The sequence below is a fragment of the Coloeus monedula genome, assembly GCF_965178545.1.
Source record: "Coloeus monedula genome assembly, chromosome: 2".
NCBI lineage: Eukaryota > Metazoa > Chordata > Aves > Passeriformes > Corvidae > Coloeus > Coloeus monedula.
Window position 1 is genome coordinate 17,697,199 of NC_138782.1, and position 24,317 is coordinate 17,721,515.

Genomic DNA, 24,317 nt, shown 5'->3' on the forward strand with positions numbered 1-24,317 from the left:
TAAAGTAGTGATAGGATGAGTGGTAATGTTTTTAAATTGACAGAAGGCAGATAGACATTACTCAGCAGGAAGAAATTCTTCCCTGTGAGGGTGGCGAGGCACTGGCACAGGTTGCCCAGAGAAGCTGTGGATCCCCCATCCCTGGAAGTGTTCAAGGCCCAGTTGATTGGGATTTTGAGCATCCTGGCCCAGTGGAAGGTGTCTCTGCCCATGGCAGGGGGTTGGAACAGGATGATCTTGAAGGTCCATTCCAACACAAACCACTCTATGATTCTATGCTAATTTCTTTCAGAGTCACCCTTTAAGCATTTGTGGATTTGCATGAGTTTCTTTGCAAAATCAGTCAAATGTACCAAGTTATTTTTTCAAATAATGCCTCTCACACTCACTAGACAAGCAGTAAAGAAAACTTTATTTACCACTCAAACTTGACATCAGCAACCATCCTAAGAGTACCCACTGCATGTGAGAGCCTTTGTCTCACAAACAGTGCTAGAAAGGGATTCCAGGTAATGGTGACTGCAAAAAGAACTGTCAGAATTAGCAGGTTTTATTTAAACTTCCGAAGTATCAGATCCAGTGCTCATACTGACTTCAGTTCTATTTTCTATGCAAATTGAAAAATTATATGAAAACTGACCGACACATTTGGAAGGGACCAGTGTATAAAGGATAGCAAGAGATGGTCACTGTAAGTCAGGCCTGTTATTTTTGGTTTTCATATCAGGATGTTTAGTTCCTGGCAGAGGTCTGAATATCAGGTATCTCAAATCACAAAGGTTTGAAGATTCCACATCTCATTTGTCTGTGCTTGAATGCTGAATTATAGCTCTGGAGAGAGGATGCTGGTTTCATGCACCTCACCAACTTTCTTCTTGTCTCTATCTCCTTCCGTTCAAAGTTCCAGATCAATTTTTCTACAAGAATGCCAAAAGCTGAAAGTGACTGCTGTACCTTTCCTCCCAAAATCAGTCATGTTGGTAGGTGTATGATTACATTTAATGGGAAAAACAGGATTCCTCTGAACAACAGTAAATTCAGTAAAATTCAGTAGTTGTTCAGTGTTGAAGGCCACCAAAAGAACACGGTTTTCTGTTTCAGCAGTTCTGATTGCCTCCTTTTACACATATCTCCTAAAGGAAAAAACCTATCAACCATATCTAGAACAAGGGCTACAGCCATACTGAGACTTAACTAAATTAAATACCCTGAAAGCTCATCTCCAAAGATGGAAATGGTTTGAAAGTTTCCTCAGTCTACAAGTCTTTGCCTGTATGTTCCCTTCAGGACCAGTTCTACGTTTGTAAAATGTGGACAGAAAAGGCATGTTATTCTCCTTTTTTTATAAAAAGCCAAACAGTTTAATAGAAAAGCCATTAAAACCTTACAATTGGGATGAAAAATGCTGCCTGCAGGAACTGTGAAAGTTCATGCTGTCAGATATGACATACATGCACAAACGCCTATGGGCTTATTAGAGCCTCCATAGTGACATGCTGTCAGCAGTGTATTTCTGCTGCATATGACCTTGCAATATTTATTTTTATCTAAAAGGCAAAGAGGGAGGGAGCATTATTCAGTGAGGCTTGGATATCTCCTGTAACCTTTATGGAGTCTCTGCCAACAGCTTCATAACAGTCTATAGCACATTCACTCCATGTAGGACTCGGGTTATTGAAAAGCCATAGTGGTAAATCCTATGTTGCTGGATGTCAGTAGAAATAGGAGAACTCTCTGTTTGCTCTTCACTGTTGTGTTACAGCTTACACGTCTGCTGCCTCCACTAGCTTATTCCTGGGGGAGTTTATTTTCCACCCTTAATAGAAGGCTGCCAGGCTGATTTAAGGCCAGAAGCAATGCTTTCAAAAAAACCATGGGTTTGTTGAACCTTGGATCATTTGACAGGTGGTCATAAGGTTTTGTTTGAAGTCAAAGAAAGCTGAATATTGTCTGGTTTTAAACAACATCCCTTGCCACGAGATTGGGCAGCCTTGTGCTAATGCCTCCAATTAGGAAAGGAAGGTAGAACAGTCACGAAAAGAAAAGTGACCTGCAGGTGAAATGCAAAATGTAGGCAAATTATGTGAACGGTGTAAAAGTGAAATAACAGGTAAGATCTCTCCTCTCTTAGTAATATGGTCATTTACAGTATGGGCTTTTAAAAGCAGCCTTATTAAAACTAAGTCCTAAGCATCATTCCTTGCTGTCCTGTAGAACACCAGTGACCTTCGTGAATTTAAGGACAACATGGGTGGTTTCAAAGAAGTAGCTTAAATTCACTCAGCTTACTTTTTAATTCCTTTCATACTGTGCTGCATAAAATACTGCACCAGTTACCATAATGCATCAGTTTGTGAAATGAAGTGCTTCCACTCATCCTTAGCTAGCAGGAAAGTCATCTGTCACCTGAGTGGGAAGTGGAGGGCAAGGATAGCTGTGTTAAGGCAAGCTGTTCCCACTCATGTGCCAAATCTTTCTGGGCTCCTGAATCACTTTGGTACCTCCTGCACGTGCTATCCGATGTACCTGCTCATTCCAGAAGTAACATTCACTGTGGTTTTGCTCCACAGGGATAAGCACTGGGAGGCACTTAGGGCTTAGTGCAGATAGGAGACAGCACTGAGGTCAAAATTCACTGTGGGTCTGCAGTGCAGGAGCCACACAAGTTTCATTTACACCAGCTTACCACCGAGATGTCTCACTGTGATGCTGATAATGGTAATGGCTTTGTGGTGGGGACTCACTGAAACCATCAGCTGCACACAACAATCACTCTGTTGGGCAGAGCCAGTTTCTAAACTCTTGAGTGTCATTCTGGGCTGTGTAAAATCCGTGTTATGAGCCACAATCCATTTCCAATTCACCCTGCCATCCATTCCTTGTTCTGTTATCTCCAGGCTAAAACTAGAGTAGAGAGATAGTCTTTTAATAAGACAGTAGTTCTTTCATTCTACAGCTTACAAAAACCAAATAAAATGGGATTTCTCATTTATGCTATATCTTACGAAAGTGAAAAGAGCATAGAATAATTGTAACCAATATAAATACACAAGTCATAACCTTTCTAGCATAACTATGCCTGTTTCTAGAAAATTAGAATGTCAATGAGCTAAAGGTAATTTGTTCAGGATGCCAACAGAATGATAAGTCTAACTGCTTGATTTTTTTCTCATTAGATATTTTCAGTAAGGCTGAAAAGTGAATGCAGTTGGTCAGAAGAGCTTTGTATATCTTTGCAGATATACCTCAACCCACCTTTTCCCTGACAATCTATGTGACTTCCTCAGTTTGTTTTTTGAGGCAGAAATGCTTAGTTAGGGCTGTGGTGACATTTCAGAGACATTTAAGTATTCTTTTTGGGAGAAGAAAACTCATATGATGTATCATGGTTAGTCCTGTTTAATTGAATTTCATGTAACATTTCTCTATTATAGTTAGGCTTTGTGCTGTTGAAATTTGTTATTTTTTAAGAGAAACATTTCTCTCTTGAGACAAAGAATTGACTTATAAGACATGCTGAAGGTAGGATTGCAACATGTGAGATGATTGGCATGACCCATTCAGTGGGCAGATCCCCTGTGGCCGTGCTTTTTGTTTTTAGAGCAAAAGAGCTGTACAGTCTTTCATCCATAATGTGCATCGAGAGCTTGAACTTCCACAATTTGTACTCATGTGAAACCCATGTTGAAGCCCCATGGGTATTTGCTTGCATGAAGAGTGGAGACTTTTTCCAGCTCTTTCACTGCTGGAAAAAGTAGTGTCCTTATTGTTTCGGTCAATTCACAGTTTTCAGAGCCCAAAAGTGTGATAGGCAGTTTGCAGAACAAGTAAAGAAAAAATGGCTCTTCCTCAGCAGAAATTGAATTTTTAAGCAAATCACAGTGCAATCAAAATAAGAAAAGCAAACTGAGGAGACAAGGCACAGAAATTATGGTTTGGCATTGTAGCAAAAATATTTTGAGCTACGTGTGCTTCAATGGTCACTGTTGACATGACTGAATCTCCTCTTTGTTTCCATGTGTGCTGTTGTCACTGCCTGTCTCTTTGTAGCTGCCAGCTGTCTTTTCCCTCATTCTCCTGGACTCTGGGGCAGTGACTTTCTAAGGTACTCTCTTTAAGGAGGTCTGGCCTTCAATGAGTCTCCTAGGCCCTGTGGGGGAATAAAGTATTTTAAATAATCCATTAGTCTTCCTTGGTACATGCTAAAGAAATTTTATTAACAGATGATACTGGGAACATGAATTTCAGTGAATTTCTTTGCCTTTACAGGCTAAGACAACCCCCAGACCTCAGCATGTAACAGCATGGATTCAAGGAAAGGGCAGCAAAGATTGGGAGAGTCAGTACTGAGGCTGCTAGTGCTCAGTATTCTCAGCCATGAGCTAGAAAATGAGACACTGCTCAAATTTATAGATGATCCTCAACGGCAAGGAAAGGGGACTGTGCTGATGCAGTGAATGGCAAAACTTTGCTCCAGAGGGGCCTTGTTAAACTTGAGGAATGGTTTAACAGGAGGCTTGTGGAGACACCAGAAGTAATAAGCTCTGCTCTTGCACCAGGATCTGCTGGTGCAGCATCCATTCCCCAAGCCAGGAAGTGGTGGCCTTAAGAAGTCCTGCTGAAGAGGACCTGCAGGTTGTGGAGGACACAACTAATAACAAATAGGGTAGGCAGCCATCCAAAATAGGGTGGGAGGAATCCAGCATTGAGACAAGTTACTTGTTCAGAACCAGTCAGTGGTGGTGAGGTCATACCTGGGTTGTTGTGTCTGGCCTTGGCTCCCCTTCCCAGGTCAGGGGGGATGAGGGGAAACTGTCAGGGCCCAGTGGGGCTGCTGTGTGTTCAGGGGCCTGCAGGATGTGCCCCCACAGAGATGGGCTTGCTTAGGCTGGGAAGAGGTGTCTGAGACGTGAGCTGGAGGTGGCCACAACCACCCAGCAGGGAGATACAAAGAAGGCAAAACCTAATACCTCTCTGCCATAGCAGATGATACAATAGGTAATGGCAACAGCTTCCCACTTGGGAGGTCCAGGTTGGATTTCACAGACTCACCAGGAGCAGGGTGCAGTGCTGGAACAGGTTGCCCAGAAGGCTGTCAAATCTCCATGCATGGAGGCTTTTGAGACTTGGCTGAAAAAAGTTGAAACTGCCCTCATTTAGTGTTGTTGATGGTCCTGCTCAGGGCAGGACATTGGATGGGGTCCTGTGGAAGGACCTTTCAGTTCCTGTGGTTCAGTGACCCCATTTTAAAGCAGTGACAGCAGTGGACAGGCTGTTTGCTTCTTTGTGCTGGAAGGTCCTTGAGAGGCCGGAACCAAGACCAGATGACTGGAGTCCAATCTACTGAGATCTGATTCCACCGGGACATGTAGCCTTCATCTGAACCGTAGTCCCTCCTTCACCTCTGCCACTGTCTCTAGAATCGAAAGGAGAATCTGTTTTATTTCACAGGAAAGGCACATTAGGTAGAGTTTTAATGAAAGAGCAGCAAGAAGCAGATGAAACTAGCTCTTTTAAATAAATGTTGCCGTCATAAATAAGATTGTTGGCAATTGAGCAGCTCAAACCACTAATTCCATGGGATGTCTGATTTTACCACATTAAGGAAGCAAGCCCCTCACTTTTGCATTGTCTTTTCCAATTGAAAAATGGATTTTTAGCATCCTGAGGTTTAATCATTTAGTATTTCTGCAACGTTTTGAATTTACAAAATGCTGTCTAAGTGTGAAGTTTAACTGTGCTGTTGGAGAACACGTAAGTGGTCAAAGGCCCAGGGAACAGAAACTGTGTAAGCTGGTAGAATCATCCTCTGTCACTGATTGCCTCAGCATTTTTCAGCATGTCTGTCAACATTCAGAGAAGCTCTAACTCATTGTCCGACCCAGGGGAAAGGTCATTGTCCCCTCACTTTTCTTCTCCCGGACAACTGGTATGTGGGTAAAGCTCGCTTATTTTCTTACACATGAATGTCAGGTGGAGTTTTTGAATGAGCAAGAGGAAAACCACCAGCCAGCTCAGCTTTCACAGTAGAGCAGAAAGTCCTCAAAAGGTTTCTGCCATCTGCATTTCTTTCTGTCCCCTAACTGATGTGCCAAGGCACTCTCCTCCCTTTTCATCCTTGCAGCAATGACTTAGGAAAGCACAGAAAGTATGAGGAAGCTCTAGGGCTAAAAGATGAGTGAAAAGGGGTTTTGCCAACCAAAACTGGCATGCAGAACTGATACTCAGGTTATTGACAGGCAGATGGATGGAAATGGTGTGGACTAGAGAAGGAGGAAGGATGGCTGAACCTCAGGATGGGCAGGGATTTGGTGACAGATGCTTTATGCTATGAGGCATTTAACAAGCTCTGGATAGGATCATCACATTTCCCAATACTTATGTGACAGTTGGCCAACTAATAGACTCCTGGCACTGTGTGCATGGATGTACATGCATGTATGTGGAGAAGATGATGACAACAACAAATTGAAATGTATGAGGCACTAAAATGCATCATCTTGTCATGATTTATCTTATTTACGTTATCTGTGGACCGATTTCGTGGTTCTCCAATGGTCTGAGTTATGACTCTTGTGCACTTAAAGCTGACATGATGGCAGCTTCTGCGTGATGAGTTTAATCCTGACACAGGATGCAAAAGGAGGAGGGCTCCACCAGAGAGATTTAATGAGGTGCCTTCTCTTGTGGCTTTCTAGTTCTTCAGAGGACTAACTTGCAGTACTAACTACTTATTTAACGTGGTCTCTGACGTTACTGAACTGTGAGTGGCTGCAATTCTGTTCTAGGCACATTTCTATTCGGGTCCTTGTGCGTCACAGTATCGCTGAACTTCTTAATTTTTAAGCTTCCAGCCTCCTGAGTGTAATCGAATAAGCACACTCGAGGGCAAAACAGCAATGAGAGGAACAGCATTAGGCTTCCTTTCACACCCTCCCCTTAACTACTGCACACACTGAGTTTCTGAACAGGCATTCTGCCTCTCTGCTTTTACTGACAGGACCAGCTTTGTCTTAGCTTTCCCTTTAGGTCTGTCTTGCTCAAGATGACAGAAAATTCTCCCATCTTCTCATCTCAGAACAGGCATCTCAAAAGCAACTTGCCATTCGCCTCTGTCAGCAGCAAAAGAGAAGATGCATATTGGTTAATCAGCTGTGCAAGACTGAATTATTTAAAGACTCTTCTGTCATTCTCTAGGAAAGATTTTAATTTCAGCATTGAATTTTAAGTTTTTAATTAACTTACTGCTTTTTTTCAATTCAGTGCTTTTTAGCTGGGAGCAAATGTTGCTGAGTCATTTAGGGATTGGGCTGTAACAGCATCTGGCTCTAGCTCCTGTTACAGAAGGCAATACCTGGAGCTTTTGTTTTCTTCTTCTTCTTCTATCTGACTTTCCTTTTGAAAAGCTGGACCTAAACTGCTTTGTGAGAAAAACATCTTGTATTGTTGTCTGTCTAAAGAGTACTGTGATGAGATCCAGCTTTTCCATATGAATATGCCAGGGATTATTGGACTTTAACTGATAAATAGTAATAAATCTTTAAAGGGTGTTCATTTGGACTTCAGCTCACGCACTACACTGAGCATAGGGAGGAGACAGGGGAAATCTGTGAAAGATTTGTGTGAAGGTCACTGCTAGGAGACTCTTCCCTCTGTGTGTAATGCTTCAAGGTTGCCTCCAAGAGAAGAGTTAAAATAATAAAGAAAATTTCTGGGACTGGAGTGTGAGAAAAGGAAGGACTCCTGTCTTTCCTAACTTCAAGTCACATTTCTATAACACTGCTGCGTTCCCAAGGGCAACAGTGAACTCTGGTTGTTTGAGGGACAAGGTTTTATACGAGTGAAGCCATTGAATTTAGGAGAAATCATATGGGGCAAATCAAATTTGCTTGATGCCTTAGTAACAGGACAAAATTTTAATTTATTTTGCTTTGATGGATTATTGGCCTTCCCCTTTATACTTGGGAAATAAAAAATACTTGAATAGGAGGCAGTTTTTAAAGAGTTTTGACTTGCAGATCTCAGTTCTGATACCAATCTTGGCTGCATGCTGTTTGCAGTTGTTTAATGTCTGCCCTAACTTGTCCATTTGTAAAATGTATGACATGCCCACAAGAGTTAGTATGAATTCATTAGTGCTTCTGAATTGTGCTTGCATCATCCAGAGAAACATGCTCACATTCCTGCTCGGTATTAGAAGGAAATCCCTGCTCTATTTCAGCTAATGGCAGGAACTCTGATTGACTTCCAAAGAAGTAAGATATCATCCAATTACCATAATTAGATTGTTAAGAATTGTTCAGCTCCAAATTTTGTAATAATTCAAAGGCTGTTACCTTCATGAATTTTAAGTCAGTATAGCTGCAAGTATAGCAGGTTGCAAATCTTCTGGTGCTTATGCAGTCACATTGCACTCAGTACTGGAGACCATTCACATTCTTTGCATTCAGCACATTTTGGAGCCTTGATGAGGCAATTAGAAAATCTGTATATATAAGCCCAGAAAAAGTATAACAGAATCTTTTCTTTAATGTTGTCAGTCAGGTAGTACCCAGTTCTTTCATGGCTTTTGCCAGCTTCTGAGCTCCTGTTACGAGAGTTTTGCTTGAATAGTTAATTTGAAAGTCAAGTGTAAAATGAAGAATTCAAAGACCAGCTCTGTGGGATGTTTTGTGATACTAGTGGAAATGTTCTCTCCAGTCAGCATCTCTAAAGACTATAAAACTTGATTTAAATAATTTTTTTTCTACTGTATAGTCCCCAACAGACGTTGGCTGTTAATAGTTTTTACAGCTCTAATTTAATCTGGTAGAGTATTGAACTTGTACGTGAAAGGTAATAAAATCTTTTTAGTAGGAAGATAGAGTTTATGTTCAGAATAACAATCTATCAGTTTTGCAAAGATTGTTAAATTTCTTCTTTATAAGTGTGATCAGATTAAGTCAGCCTAGCTGTATTTTGAGCCTTGCTTTTCACAGAAGGGTTAGGGTTGGAAGAGACCTCAGGAGGGCATCCAGTCCAACCCCCTGCCAAGGCAGGGTCACCTGGAGCAGGTGATAGAGAAGCGTGTCCAGGTGGGGTTTGAATGTCTGCAGGGAGGGGGACTCTACAACCTCCCTGGGCAGCTGTGCCAGCGCTCTGCCACCCTCAGTGTAAAGAAATTCTTCCTTGTGCTGAGGTGGAACTGCTTGTGTTTTAGTTGACAGCCATTGCTCCTTGTCCTGTTGCTGGGCACCACTGAGAAGAGTCTGGCACCATCCGCTTGGCACTTGGAGATATTTATATGCATTGATGAGATCCCCTCTCAGTCTTCTCTTCACCAAACTAAACAGGCTCAGCTCCTGCAGTCTCTTCTTGCAAGAGAGAGAAACCCCAAATCATCCTTGTGGCCTCTGCTGGACCCTCTCCAGTAGCTCCTTGTCTGTCTTGTACTAAGGAGCCCAGAACTGGACACAGAACTCCATATGTGGCCTCACTAGGGCCAAGTAGAGGGGCAGGATCAGTTCTATTGCCCTGCTGGCCACATTCTTCCCAAAGGAAAGAGCGTGGCCAGCAGGATCCCATTGGCCCTCCTGGCCTCAAGGACACACGGCTGGCTCACAGGCAACTTGTCACCCACCAAGACTCCCTGGTCCTTCTCCACAGAGCTGCTCTTTAGTCAGTCAGCCCCATCACATGCTGGAAATCCTACACTTCAGCTGCAAGTTGGGCTGTTGCCTCCATGTATTTGTCCCAGAAGAGCTGGTGGCTGTTTTCTGCAGTGAACACTTTGCTGGGGACCCCTATTTCCCAGTGTGACTTCTCAGACTGCTGTCTTTTTGGGCTGCACACATCTTTCCTGGGCTGCTGCCTCAGAAAGGTCCAAGGATACAATGGGGTTGCACTGACCTCGCTGAGCATCACAAGGTTGTTGAGCAGAAGAACCTGACCTGGCTCTCTCCATGGTTTTCCCCCCAAGACTGACCAGGAAGGATTCAGGTCATAAGCAGTTAGTAGGGTGCATTCAAAGCTATTGGGTAGCTGTCAGATGACCAGCTTCTCAACAGGCTTGCAAGAGGATCCCAAGTTTACCCCATTCCTAGGCCAAAGGAATGGCTCTGTCTTGAGAACATCTCAGGCTTGCCTCAGCATTCACTGGCATGAGTTTCAGGTGGTTTGTGCATCCATATCAGATAAGGATGTTGGGCCAGAGATTGTGGGAATGCACTTCGTTGTTAATGTGGGTTTAAGTTGTAGGCTTACCAGTTTATATTTCTTCATTTGAAAATATTTTTTGGACAGGTGCTTTGTTCATAGTGTGTGCATGCACAGTACTTTAACATCAGTTTTCTTGTTTATAAATAATCTGTTATCTCATTAGTCCTGAACAGTAGAACTTGAAGCTGTCTTCATCACCTCAAAAACATCTTGCTACTAAGCTGATAAACCATCCTTCCTTTTGTGTGACATGAATGTTAAAATGTTGTAAACAAGTTTCCAAAGGATCAACAGCAATTTTTCATGCAGGATACATTAATTTTTCTTGTAATATTCCTTTTATGTCAACTGCAATAATCTACTGTGCTTGAAGCATAAATATCTTTTCATGTGTGTTTGTCTGAAGTGACAGCAAGTTGCCAGAGATGTTATCAGACACAACATATGAGGATGAGTAACACCATTGCCTTATGACTGCAGCTATTTAAAAGGCAGGGGAAAATTATCATTAGAAGCTGAATATTATTGTAGGTTTTGCCACACAGTATGTGAATGTTTAGAGGGAATATGAAAAATAAACTATTTGCATTTAGACCAGCACTTTCTGGAACACCACAGAGCAGTATCAGCTAGTAGGGTTTCTGTCACATAATGCAAACATGGGCGTATTGGGGGCAAGATACTGGACTGCTGTTCCCTTTGCAAACCCTGGGTTCTGTGTGATAATGATGAATGAGCTCAGGACCCCAGAAATGCTAAGTGCCTGGGTCTATGGGTGTATATCTAGCTACAATTTGATTATTTTAACTGCATCTCTTCAATATCAGCATTGCTTTGTGCAGCCAGAGTCCAATTTAAAACCTGTAGTGAAAGACTCCTGCAATGACTCACTGGTGAAGATCTTTGTGATAAGTAACAGACCCTTCAGAGTCCTGAGCAGCAGAATGTGACACTGGCAGCATGTACCATGATGGGGCCTTTCATCTCAGCTTATGTCCCCTGATACCTAAATAGCAGCAGAAGTTTGGTGGAAGCTACAGTGCTTTTTCTAGGTATTCACCCAGGGGGATCCCAAGAGTCTTATTAGAGCAGCAAGCCGATAGGAGAAAATAGGTGCAAGGAAATTCTAGCTGGAACCTTAGAGTCTTACAGTCTACAGAATGATCTCAAAGCATGCCACATGGATTCCCACTGTGGGGAAATACAAGCAAACAGGTAGCTTCTGGTTTTGCTGAGAAAGTCTCTTGCTGTGAAATAGAATATTCTTGTATCCCTTGGCATGGATGTGGAATTGATCTCCAGGGGATCTCTTAACTCTAAGTAGCAGTCTCTAGGCTGATCCTGGAAATGGTGGTCATAGTGATCTTGGGGGGGGGAGGGGCGGGGCATTGCAGGAAACAGTGACAACCAGTGCCTGAGAGATTGTGCTTTTGAGGGAAGTGATAAGCAGAGGGATTTTTGTTCAAAATGTATCATTTCTCACATCAGATACATTAATTATTCCTTTGTGGGTGCCAGGGTTTAATCCCAGAATCTTCAAATTCTGCTGTATAAGAAAATGTCTGTGGTGTTAAAGCAAGTACCCCCATTTCAAATTTGGAAACTGTTCCCATAACACCAGAGCTAAATGAGGCTCTGATAGTTCCTTGCTTGGAACCTACAAACTAAAAGAGCAGTAAGAGCAAAAAGAGAACACTGCTGCAGACAAGGAAGTCACCCATGAGATAGCTGAACTTTCAAAAACAAGAACAAGGTTGTGTTTATTCTCTCCTCTTTTAAAATAAAATAAACATGTTTAAATATAAAAAATACAACCTCTCATAGCTCTAGTGTTTGCCCAGGTAGGTGATCTCTCCAAAAGTATGCCCTGGGAGGACATTTCTCACAAGATTGTGGTGGTGGTGAGGCCAACACAGTGTAATCCATTATAGAGCCATGGTTTCCTAGGCACCATTTCACAGCAGCTGGTGCGGGGCTGTTCCTCCTGGAAGAGCATCCTGGGAGAGCGTGCTGGTGTAACCCCATCATGGCAAACTTGTACTCCTTTTAGCAATATAAATCAGTAGGTACAACTGGCCATGGGATGAGTAATAAGCCACAACTGCACAGTGTGAGCCCTGCAGACAGAGAGTAGAAACAACAAAAGTCAGAACAAAGGAGATTCATGACTATCTCACAAATTTGCTGTAGCAGCTACCCTGGTCTACTACTGGAGTTCATTGATGTTTCAAACTTGACCTCAAGTCAGGGCATAAGAGGGACTATCCTTGGCAGCTCCCTTGATTTAGAACCACTGCAAGGAAAGAAGGAATGAGAGCTGCCTTTGTTATTTTTAAAATCTGACTCCCTGATGCAAGGCAGTAAGACGAGCAAATGGCTCTTGCACCTGGCAAGTTACCATCAGCAATTATTGCAACACTTACTGTGTCTCTGCCACCAGCAGAAATCTCTTTGCTCCCTTTCATGTCAGAGATTTCATTGCTCTTATGGGGATGGTAAAATTAAAGCCACAAGATTTACTGCTCTAATTCTCTTTTGTTTGCAACAAAAGGGAGCGACAGGGAAGGATGATACATGTGGCTGGATTTTGTTTTGTTGGGGTTTTTTCTCTTTTACTGACCAACAGAAATAACTGACAAAAACTGTTTGTTTAAACTCATCAAACAATTCCATTAGCAACTGTATTAAAGACTACTATTTAGATAAAGGAATCTTGTTATTAAGAAAAAAAAGCTGTGACTGCGTTTCACTCTTCTCTGTTTGCAAACCTTGACATCTGAGCAGGCTGTACTTTATGTATTTCTTCATGTTTCATTCAGTACAGATGTTTTCTAGTTTTAGATCTGTCATTAATGTGGTGTAAATGTCAAGAACACTGGTTTTGACAAATATGTCAAAAATGCTGTTTATGATAAATGGATGTATGGGGAGAGAAAGAGTGTTTGACAGGAATCCAGTTTTCAGTTGTAGCCCTTCCATTATTGCCCTGTGTTGTGACCTGGGATGATTTGCCTACTCAGACTTTTTCAAAGGGGACATCTGTGAACACAAGTGCAATTCCTATGTTCTAAACCAGCATCTGGCAGTGAGCTATTCAAATCCGAGCTCTTGACCCTCGGTTCAGTGGAGAGAAATGAGAAAAATCGAATAAGGACAATTCACCAGATGCCTCATGGAAGGACGTGAACTGCTGCAGGAGCTCAGAGTGGCTGCTTTGCACCCTGTGGTCCACACCTTACACACTGAGGTGAAAATGAGGAGGAGTCATTGTAGCTCTTTGACAGTATTTCTTAGACACCCTGGATATCATGTGAGCCGTGATCTAGGAGATCACATCTCTGAAGCTTCAACCTTGGCATTTTCAAAGAAAAGCTTCTGCTCTGGTTAAAATTCATGCACGTTTAAAACTAAGTTTCAGTTACAGCCCTGCTGAGCCTTAATTTCTCTCTCAATGAAATTAAACTCTTCATCAGACCTGCATGTTTTCAGTATTAACGGACAGGCTGCATTAAAGGATGCTCCAGGTAATCAAGACAATGAGATTTCATTAACTGACCAGTCTTGCTAGAATTTGTGGAATATCATACTTTTTCTTGCTTCAAGGGTTGGTCCCTTTCATTTGCCAGCTACAGGCCCCAGCGTGCTTGTTCTGTGGACAAATTGATAAATTAGTCAGCTGCCGAAAGGGAGTCATTTGACTCACCTGAAATGAGCAGCAATGGGATGAAAATACATTACTTCTGTCCCACTGGATAAGCCTCAGATTGTATTGAAATAGAATTAGGCCGAGGGAGTCAATGTACTGGATAATAATGAAATGTTTAATGTGGATTAGCTGCATATAAAATTAATACATTAGAATGAATTGCTGGAGAAATGAAACTGTGTCAGACCTTTATCCTGTCTCTAATATTAGACTTAAAAATGCTGTGGTCTTCTGTTTATAGAAGAGCAAAAGAAAAGCTGTTGAATTTGTATTCTTTATTTGGGTAAGAGAACTAGATAAAGTGTTATAAATAAGCAAATATGTATATACTAGAGCTGTCAAATCAGGATCCCACTGAACTAATGTTAATATATTTGGGTATGGACCAGACCTGAGAGGTTACAGACAAGAATCTAAACCTAAAACACCTTAATCAGCTGTGTGGGCTTTTTCCTTCTGGGAGTTAAATCTAAACGTAATATTTTTTTGGGGCCATTCAAAGGGGAGTTGAAGTCTTGCTTTATTCTTAATAGGTTTAACACAAAACGGGCAAACTTTCCAAACTAATTGGCAAATACAATCTTTGACTGTGAGGTATGGCAGGGCTGCAGAATGAGCTGAGACATAAAACTTGAAAGTATTCATCTGTAATCGAGGAGGCTTTGGGGTTTTTCTAATTTTTAAAGCTTTCTTGTTGCATCCTCTGTTCTAGGTTCATTTCTGTTTCTCAATGCATCAGAGAGGCCGAGCCCCACCATCCTGAGCCCTTGGCTGAGGAGCAACAGTGATCAGTGTGTAGTTCAAGTGGCTGTGTACAAGTTTTACCAGCCGAGTGGAGAATATATTGCTCGTGTCCATCCCATTGATGAGAGCAGCAGTGAAATCCTATCAGAGCAGAGTCCAGAGAAACATGGGTAAGTCTCATCCCCTCATTTGACTCACAGCTTGAATTGAGAAAAATCACTCGGTTGTGAAGCAATATAGCTACAAAACACATGCTGCACATCTGAGGGGAGCAGGACACCACACTGAGGAGATGCTTGTCTTGCATGGGTCTAAAATATTGTAAAAAGTGGAGATTGATGGTTATTTTATTATACAAAGCATTAGCAAAGTTCTGGATCCGTGTAACTGAGTCTCCAAGTCAACATCACATTTATTCTCAGTGCTTGCATGTACAGATAGAGTGTGGATACACATCCTAGGGTTAAAGCTTTTCTGCCTAATTCTCTCTGTCTGATTGCTTTTTACTACTTCTTAACCCATGTATAGTATTGGGCTTGGAATATCTACTGAGTCTTTGCAGTTTCATGTGCCTGCATACATTTTAAGTTTTGTTTTCACTTCTCTTCTTTTTGCCAATAAAGCTGTTCAGAACTACTGGCAGGGGAGGAAAGCTTTTGATCTTTCAAGGGTGCAACTGTTTGAAATGTTTTATCCTCTTTGTGCAATTAATCTTGATGATGTTTTAATTTGTCAGACTTCCTGTGTATTCTTCTAAATTTTTGTTAGCAGCAAAACAGCAGGAGATGAACACAGTAAATATTTCAAGATGCTGTAGGAGTAGAGTAACTCGGAATTTAATTTGGATATATGTGAGGCTAATGTTCTACCTGCTCTATATACTGACTTTTAAAAATTTTTATTTCTTACCTTTGTTGTGAAATGTGTTAAGAAGCCTAATTTTTACCAAACATCTCAAATGTTCTTTGTTTTGATGTGATAGATTAGAGAGTTTCTAATAGCAAATCCTGCTAGCTTGTGCTCATAACAAGATGTGATCATCTGATGACTGTCTACAGCAAATTCTGTATCTTCCAGTAGCAAAAGGAGAATGTGCAATAAAAAGCCTTGTAGGAGATAACCTAACTCATAGAAACAGTTTGAATAGTTGTAATTCTCATATAACACATGGCCTATAAAAGTGAGGAGGAGAGCTTGTGTGTGGATCTAGATCATACTTAGTTCCAGCAACATCATCCAAATTGTAAATTGCTGTTGATGTCTGGGGAGAGGTAATTAGAGGAGCCACAGCAGCTGTCTTCTTCCTTAGCTCTTTGCAAATGCTGTGCTCTGTGTCACAGCTAATAAACATGCTTTGTGCAAAGTGCCTCCTGCGCTGGCACTGCCACTGCTCCTTGGCACTCACAGGGAACATTGCTGTATGTAAAATGCTCTGGTCTGCATGGAGGAGCTCCAGCTCAGATCTGTGGGTGGGCAGAACTCACCAGGAGCACAGGCAAGTGCCAAATGTAAGGAGCCTTGAAGGGAAGGGAAAGATCTCTTTAAATACGATAACAAATTCCTACCTTTGCCATCTGCTGGAGATAACACGGATGACTCAGCTGTGTGTTGCAGATGGAGATTGTCACCACAGTAAAGAGGGTTTGTGCTTTTACAGAAGGTGGCTTTGGTTATAGCTTGGCTGTCCCATATGCTTGCCAGAAGTGCAGCTTGCTCCCCAACAGCATCTCTGTGGTGCATGGAGGAGTAAGGATGCGCCTGTGGCTTTCACGGATTTGTATGTCTGACTCCTTGGTACTCTGTGTGCTGTAAAACTCCAGTTGGAGCAACCAGCTGGTTCATTTTCCCCCCTCCTTTGGTTCTGTCCCTTCACTGTGAGAGGCAGTAGCTCTTCTCCCAGCTCGGCAATGCAGAAAAACTCTGATACTGTGCCCACATAAACGTCACATGGGGATAGTTAAATAACTTCTGATGGACTACAGCCACAGATGAGAAGGTGGCAATTTGTCACCATTTGCCCTGAATCTTCATTCCAGAATTTGAGCACCCCTCCTTTGTTTGGAGAGATAATATTAGCTATTCCATCTCTGATAACAAAACACGTAAATCTCACTTTTTAAAACATCTTTTTTCCTTTAAATAGGAATCCAGAATAGCTGATTGAAGGTCAAGAATAATTCAATAAATTTCTTAAATGAACTAGCAATCCTACAGTGGAAATCTGTTCCGTTCAATATTTTATTTTGTCTTGAAAATTGCGAACAATTGTGTTCTTTTATGATGAGTTCTTTGACCATGCTATCACCAAATAATTTCTAAAATTTTATAAGGATTTTAGCTCCAGGCACAAAGTAATTGAATTCCTCAATGATGACCCTGTGCTAGAAATAAAAATACTTTAAAGTTTCACAGCTGACACTACTTTGATTCTATATGCTTTATATATTGCATTGCAAACAAGAGGTGTAAAGTGTGTGTAGCTGCCAGCCACTTTGTGTGCAGTAGTGAGTCTGTGCCATTGCTTGAAATCAAGCTCATAGCAGGAAGAATATGTTTTATTAAAACAAATGCATCTGAAGGGTAATAAAGCAATAAGTTAATTCCAGGGTGGATTTTCTCATATCTTGAACTATGCACAGCACTAATATCTTCATTACATTTTTTTTTCTTTTTGAATTGCATAACATGAATTACATATATTAAAATCTTACAAGGTCTTCACAGTTCACCTACATTTAAAAGAGAAAAAAGCAGATGCTGTCAGGTATTACTATTTCATTCAGGGTGAAACCAGGCAAGCCAAGGTTTAGGTTGACAGCGCTTGAAGCTGATTTTAAGTAGAATGTATGTAAAGCTATGAAATTGTATTAGGTAAAGACAGCATGGCACCCAATATTTATTTGCTCCAGAGTTCACCTGTGTTGTCTTTGTGTGTAAATTACCAGGTGTGATTATGCATAAAGATTCAAAGCAGAACTATGGATGTTCTGTTTGCTCCTTTGGTCTCATTCTCTAGGAAGAAAATAGCCCCAACCTGTGGACTAGAGTTGTACCAGTTCCATAACGAGCCCGAGGGTTTACAGAAATCATTGTGTGGAAGACACCTGTTTGTTTTATTTTCTCACCTGACCTATTTCACTGCAGCTGATGTATTGCATGCAGGAAGAAAGGTGGCTAAGTTAAGATGCACCACACTGCAGTAGGGTGGGGCAGATGGAACACACACCAGGAACAGTATGGTAGAAGTGATGGCTGGGAACGGTTCCTGAAGGATGAGACACCAGAGGCTGGCAAAGGGATACTTGTTTTGTGTTACACAGAAACCCTGCCAAATGCAGCCATAACTATTACACATAATATTTACAACAATGCTTGCTACTCAGAAGGTAACTATGTCCTTGTTTATCAGTTCAGCAGAATTGTATACCTTTTAAAAATTATTATTATTTTTAAAGAGCAGAAAGATCTTACTCCAATTTAACCTGTGGGTTTTGGATACCTTTGGTTAGACCTTCCTAAATTAGCTCTTAAGCAATCAGTAGGACTCCTCTATGGGGAACAACACATCACTATGTTCTGTTAGAGTTGGATTTGTTGCATGGAAGTGTTTCTAGCTGCTCTGACCCTGTGGATGTGTTTTTGATGTGGTTAGTCTCTTCTGACATCTCTTGCAATTCTGTTGGGTTTTTCAAGCACCTGCAGAGGATACAGGGAGAGAATCAGTGCAGTGCTACTGATCCTTTGTAATGGCAAAAGAGTTGTTATAATTCCTGCCATGGAGCACAGCACTCTCTGATTTATCTCAAATGACACTAGATGTGGGTACTATCCTTTGCTGTTTTTCTGCTCAGAGGTGCTCTACACAATCCTTTCTTGCTATTTAACGGAGTTCCCATTTTCTTTTTCTGGAGATGAGGAGGCATCAAGTATGTTTACATTGCCTATTGGTAGTTTAGCAAAGCAGAATTGCTGCCACAGCTTGAATGTTGACTTCTGGGTGCTTGTCAGACTGTCACTGTGGCCACTGATTTCATTTCACCTCTCATCTGTTTTCCCATGTGTTAAATTTATAATTAAAAAGCAAGTAAGATTGTAAGTGTGCTCAGTAGAGTGGAGAAAATACAAAGGAAATCAAGGAAATCTTGTCAGCAAGGTTAGAGTTTGTAATAAAGGATTTATTTTCATTTCTTTTGATCTGTGTATTTTGGAGAAATTAGAATTGGGCCAGGAAAAAAATTATCATGGCTCATTTTAATTACCATTATTAATTTACACCTCTACTTACACTATTAATGGTGAGTTGCAGTATTATATACTATATAGCAAACCAAACTTTTTATAAGAACGTAGCAAATGACACCTATTTTCAGTTTGGTCTCACCACCAAGCTTGAGATTCATCTGAAGACTTTTGTGTAAATATGTGAAGTTGAAGGTGTTTCTTAAATAAAACATGAATCCAAACATGCATGCATGAGAAAGGAACTCATAAAACACTAATAGCCAGTGCTTTAGTAGGTCCATTAATATTGGAGCACAGAGCACTTCCAACAGAGAAAGTTCACCTGGTTCTGAAGGTTGCTGCAAATCATGATAGGCTATTCCCTTTCTGGCACCTACAGCTTCACTTAAGATTGATTGCATTGATAGATGTCAAGGAAAATATATGAAGGAATCAGTAGCGTCTGTCACTTTTGACCTTGGGGCTTGAAATCTGAAGGTTATTTCTTGTACTAGTCTTGTTCCTTTTCTTTCTTTCTTACCAGTAGCTTCAGTCGCCTTTCTCAGAGAGCAGGGGCTTAATATAAGGAATTCTTTTGTTTGTTTTATTCTTTTTGTGAGGATGAGGGATATTTGTTTAGTTTTTTTCTTTTTCCTTGAAAAACTTTACTAAACTCAAGCCTTTCTTTTGCGAATGCCTGGGCTAAGACATAAAAATAATGAAGACCAAAGTGTGTATTTGGGGCATTTAAACTTATTTTTAAGCATCAAAATATGTCTCAAAATTTACAGGACATTTTTACTCTCAGAGAATTCTAAATCAGGAGTTTAAGTGATTCAGTTCAAACTATGCATTTGAGAAATTCAGGTAATCCAGGAAAATAATTTGGATTTATGGATTCGTTAGAAACTAAGCTCTCTCACCCTGATGGCCAGACACCACTAATCCTTAATTTTAGAGAGATAACTTGAATTGTTCTAGACAGAAAATTAGCACTCAGCTTTTTCTGTGCTATTATCCACTAGCCAACTTTTAGTCCCTTTCAGTCTGTGAAATTAAGTGCAAAAGAAGGAAAAAAAGGAGAAAGAAAAGTAAAGACAAAGTTGGTGTTGCTTTTCCTCCTTCCCTTTTCAAAGAATACTGTACTCAATACCTAGGAAGAACCAGTCTCTTTGCTCGGAAATGCTCGTATGTGGAAAAAAGATTTTCTTCACCTAACAAAACTTTGGTTCTTCCAGTATCTCAAGTCTAGACCTGAGGAAAGCTTTAGCTCTGTTGGTCATGGCACCTTGAGGAGTTTGTTGCTATTTAGTTTTCAGTTTGTGCAGCATCACAGAATCAATTAGGCTGGAAAAGACCTCTGAGATCCTGGAGTCCAACCTTTGTCCAAACACCACCTTGTGTGTCAACTAGACCATGACACCAAGTGCCATGTCCAGGGTTTTCTTAAACACCTCCAGAGATGGTGACTCCACCACTCCCCTAGGCAGTCCATTCCAATGTCTAGTCACTCTTTCTGTCAACGAATTCCTCCTAATATCCAGCCTTAGCCTCTCCTGGTGCAGCTTCAGTGTGTGTCCTCTCATCCCATCACTAGTTGCCTGGGAGAAGAGGCCAACCCCACCTGGCTACACCCTCCTTTCAGTTGCAGAGTGATAGGGTCACCCCTAAGCCTCCTTTGCTTCAGGCTAAACACCCCCAGCTCCTTTGGCTGCTCCACATGGGACTTGTGCTCCAGATCCTTCACCAGCCTTGTTGTCCTTCTCTAGATATGCTCCAGCCCCTCCATGTGCTTCCTGTAGTGAGGGGCCCAGGACTGGACACAGGATTTGAGGTGTGGCCTCATCAGTGTCAAGTACAGGAGAATGACACTGCCCTGGTCCTGCTGGCCACACTCTTGCTGATCCAGGCCAGGATGCCACTGGTTTTCTTGGCCACCTGGGCACAGCTGGCTCATGTTCAGTGCTGTCAACCAGCAACTCCCAGGTCCTTTTCTCCTGGGCAGTTTTCCAGCCATTCTGCCCCCAGCCTGCAGGGCATTGTTGTGGTCAAAGTATAGGCCCCAGAACTTGGTCTTGTTTAACCTCATGCCACTGGGGAGATTTAAATTAAAGCCATTCAGGATGAGTAAGGTGAAATGGAGCCCTTCAAAATTTTAGGCAGTAGTATAAACCTGATATACAAATGTCTGCACACGTGGAGGGACCATTTTCCCATTCCACTTGAGCACGAGACTATGTGGCTCAAGTGGTCACTTTTGCACTGGAGTGAAGTTAATGACTGTGCATTTATGTTTTAAGTGTCTTGGTGGTTTTGCTGCTGCTGAAGTGCTCTATTACTATTTGAGATAAACATGGGTCCTTTTTGTAGATTTTTTTTTTTTTGTTTTAGAGCATGCCTTATTTTTCCATGTAGCCCTAAGTACAACAAAGCAGTGGCTTCAAAGTGCTCCAGAAAGGTTTACAGTGTTGTCAGTTGAGATTGGGCTGTAGCACCTTATTTCTTCTAACATCTGTATGGAAGTGAACTATTTCTTAGACTTAATGATACATTAGTATTACCAGAAACTGAATTTTGAGTGCCATTCACTATTGTGGCAGATCATATTGTGAAGGAACAATGTTTTATGACCTCTTGGACCAACCAAAGCCAGCTGATTTAATTCAGTAAAGAGTAGTTGCAATTACTTTTTATTTTTTTAGCAGTCGATTACAGTCCCAATCAAACTGATGGAAAATCAGTTTGGGACAATGTGGGGGGAAAGTGCTCTTTGTTTTCTTGTAATATATGTTATCAGACTGTTATGAGCTGGCAGTGCTGCCTTTTATCAATGTTTGCCAGACTCATGCAAATGGGAAGACCAAAGTTGTGTAGTGTATCTCCAATTACAATGATGAAAAAGGACAGGGGAGGTAATTTTAAAGTTGAAATAAAGTAGAAAATGAGAAGTGTGTGTCAAACATGAAAATTTTGCTTACTATGGAAGCAAATTACTTACTATGTAGAGAATGGAAAAAAATAAAAGAAAACATAAAAGTGTATTGTTCAGGGTAAGGGCTCACTTTTTACCAAGTGGAATAGCCTTTTCTGCTGCTTTGAACATAGTGCTGAACACATAGTAGTGTAAGAGGACTGGGGTGGAGAGCTGGATGCCCAGTATGCCTTGGCATGAGCATCCTTGGGGCTTCCCAAATAATCACAGGACCTGTTGGTGACCTTCAGCTCTGGGAGCTACTTCTGTGCAAGAAACCCCAGAGACTGGCACATCTGACTCTAGAAATGATGCCAAACTGACCACACTAACCGAGTAGAAGCACCCTTTGTTCTCCTGGTTTGGATATTTATTCTTTTGAAACCAAAGTTTCCTTAATATAAATAATTTCTTACAGGCCTAAAACAATTTCTTCAGATCACTCTGAGCAACATAATCCAGCTTTATACTGTCAAAATCCTGAGTATAAAAATTTATCATCTTTAACTTTTACACCTTGTATCCTTCAGAATTATTTTCAGGTTCCTCTTCTCTGGTTCTTATGCTATTCTCACTTTCCAAAGTATGGATTGGCTTTTTTTTCCCCTCATTTTCTCACTCTTTCCTTGTTTTATAGATCTTGTGTTTTGTTCTCTACATGAAGGCTTCTACTTCAATTTTTAAAAGTCGTCTTAAACTAATCTTCACAACCCCATGTTGATGTTAGTCCATGCAGCACTTCCTATCAGTGTGGACATGTCAGCATGAATTCAGTTTTGATAAAACCTAAACATGCAAACCACTTGCCACACATCCACACACCATCCAACCTCGTCTTCCCAAACCTGCACAGACACTTTAGTTTCATCTTTTTCTTTGTTTAGGTGTCCTTTCTGCTATATGGAATTGCAACAGTTTTTTTAGGATCCTTTGCTATGCCCAAGTTTCTGTGCCCACAGCCAAATGCTTCCAACATTTGTTTCCAGAGACTAGGCAATTAATATTGCCAGCCTTGTTTCTAGTTATTTTTCCACTCGAGCTAAGCTCTGTGTCATTCTGCTGCTGGCCAAGTTTTATAACAAGCCTGTGGTGTAATTGCTTTCTGTATCTCCTACTTACTTTTGACCTTAAAATCCTTCTGAGTTCTATGCAACCTCCTCTGCGGCTGTCCCATTTTGGAGCATGTCTCTGTCCTTGTGTGCAATTTCCTTGAGGCTTTCCCTGCTAATGCTTCAGAATCTCCTTTTTATCCAAGGCAAATCTACCCTGCTGTAGGAAGTACTGTAGAAGATTTACAAGGTAATATTCCTGCTTTCAATTTCAGAGAGAAATTAACTAGGTGCCGATAATTTTGAAAGACTTAAAAATCATGTCCTTGACCCATCCAGCTGCTAAAAACATTCCTGTAGTGGGAATGCAGTTGCTTGTGCATTCTAAGTCAGGTTATTCTGCATTCTAAGTCAGGCTCTTGGCTATCTCCCTGAAATTCTCAGTGGTGTTCCATTACTTGCAGCACGGGCTTCAAGGTCAGTAGAGGCAGATTTGCACCCTCCCTTTAAAGAGCGCTGTCTGTATTGCTGCTCACCAAAAATATTGCTTATTATTCCCAAGTGCTGGTACATCGTGTGTTTTCCACACAAGAAAAAAGAGAGCTCTCATAAACTTGACCTCTAACTTACAATCTACTTCTGCATATTAAAAAAATCAAAGACTTATTCAACAGGAATTAGGAAGCTAATTCTCAATAAATTCCCACATGGGAAATTGAATGAAGGCTTAGAAATTATTTCGATTCTGATGTGTGCTGCAGTGGCAGAGGCAGCAGCTTGAACTTCTCAGTGATTGAGGAAAGTACTCATGACTTTCTGCAGGGATACAGTGAGGACTGAGCTGTATGACACCAGTGTGAAGCACTTTGCAGAGCTTTTAATTTAAAACTCATGTACCATATTTGTTAAATAGTATTGCTCCTCCCTGAAAGCGTTTTTCTGTCAAATGGCTACCTCTGTTTTGTTTTGAATTTTATCATTTTCTATAGCACACACCTGGTACAGTAGAAATTATATTCCTTTAATAAAATACTTTTTCAAGAGCTCTTTTTTGTACTAGCAGGGCAAACCATTACTGTCAGCAACTACTCTGGCAAAAACATGGGGTTTGAGTTGACACCAACACCAAAGACACAGGTTTTAGACAGCCTTGTCAGATCTACTTTAAATAGTGATTGAATCAGGTTATTTCTTCACTTGTGCACTGTTGTAGAAGATTTCCCTCCACTGTGCTGATTGTTCTTCAATATAGTAAAGCCATGAACATTCACAACTTGCACAGTAGCATTTTGGTATCTTGTCTAGAGAAATGAACAGTCCTCCCCATCACATTTGGAAGTACTGGGCTTTTCCCTTCTTTTTCTCCAAGGGTTGTATTCATCTGTTTTACTTTACTTTACTAAAACATCTGTTTTAGACATTGAGTTCT

General features: G+C 41.1%; 1 protein-coding gene across 1 annotated transcript in view; it reads left to right on the top strand.

Moving 5' to 3' along the window:
* The window catches only part of ALK (ALK receptor tyrosine kinase), a gene marked incomplete at both ends in the record, with an annotated part of 306,152 nt that overhangs the window by 128,108 nt on the left and 153,727 nt on the right, over window positions 1-24,317 (top strand). Inside the window, one exon of the mRNA XM_082277250.1 lies at window positions 14,616-14,817. Within this exon, the coding sequence (XP_082133376.1) occupies window positions 14,616-14,817 (202 nt within the window). The remainder of the gene's footprint in view (window positions 1-14,615; window positions 14,818-24,317) is intronic.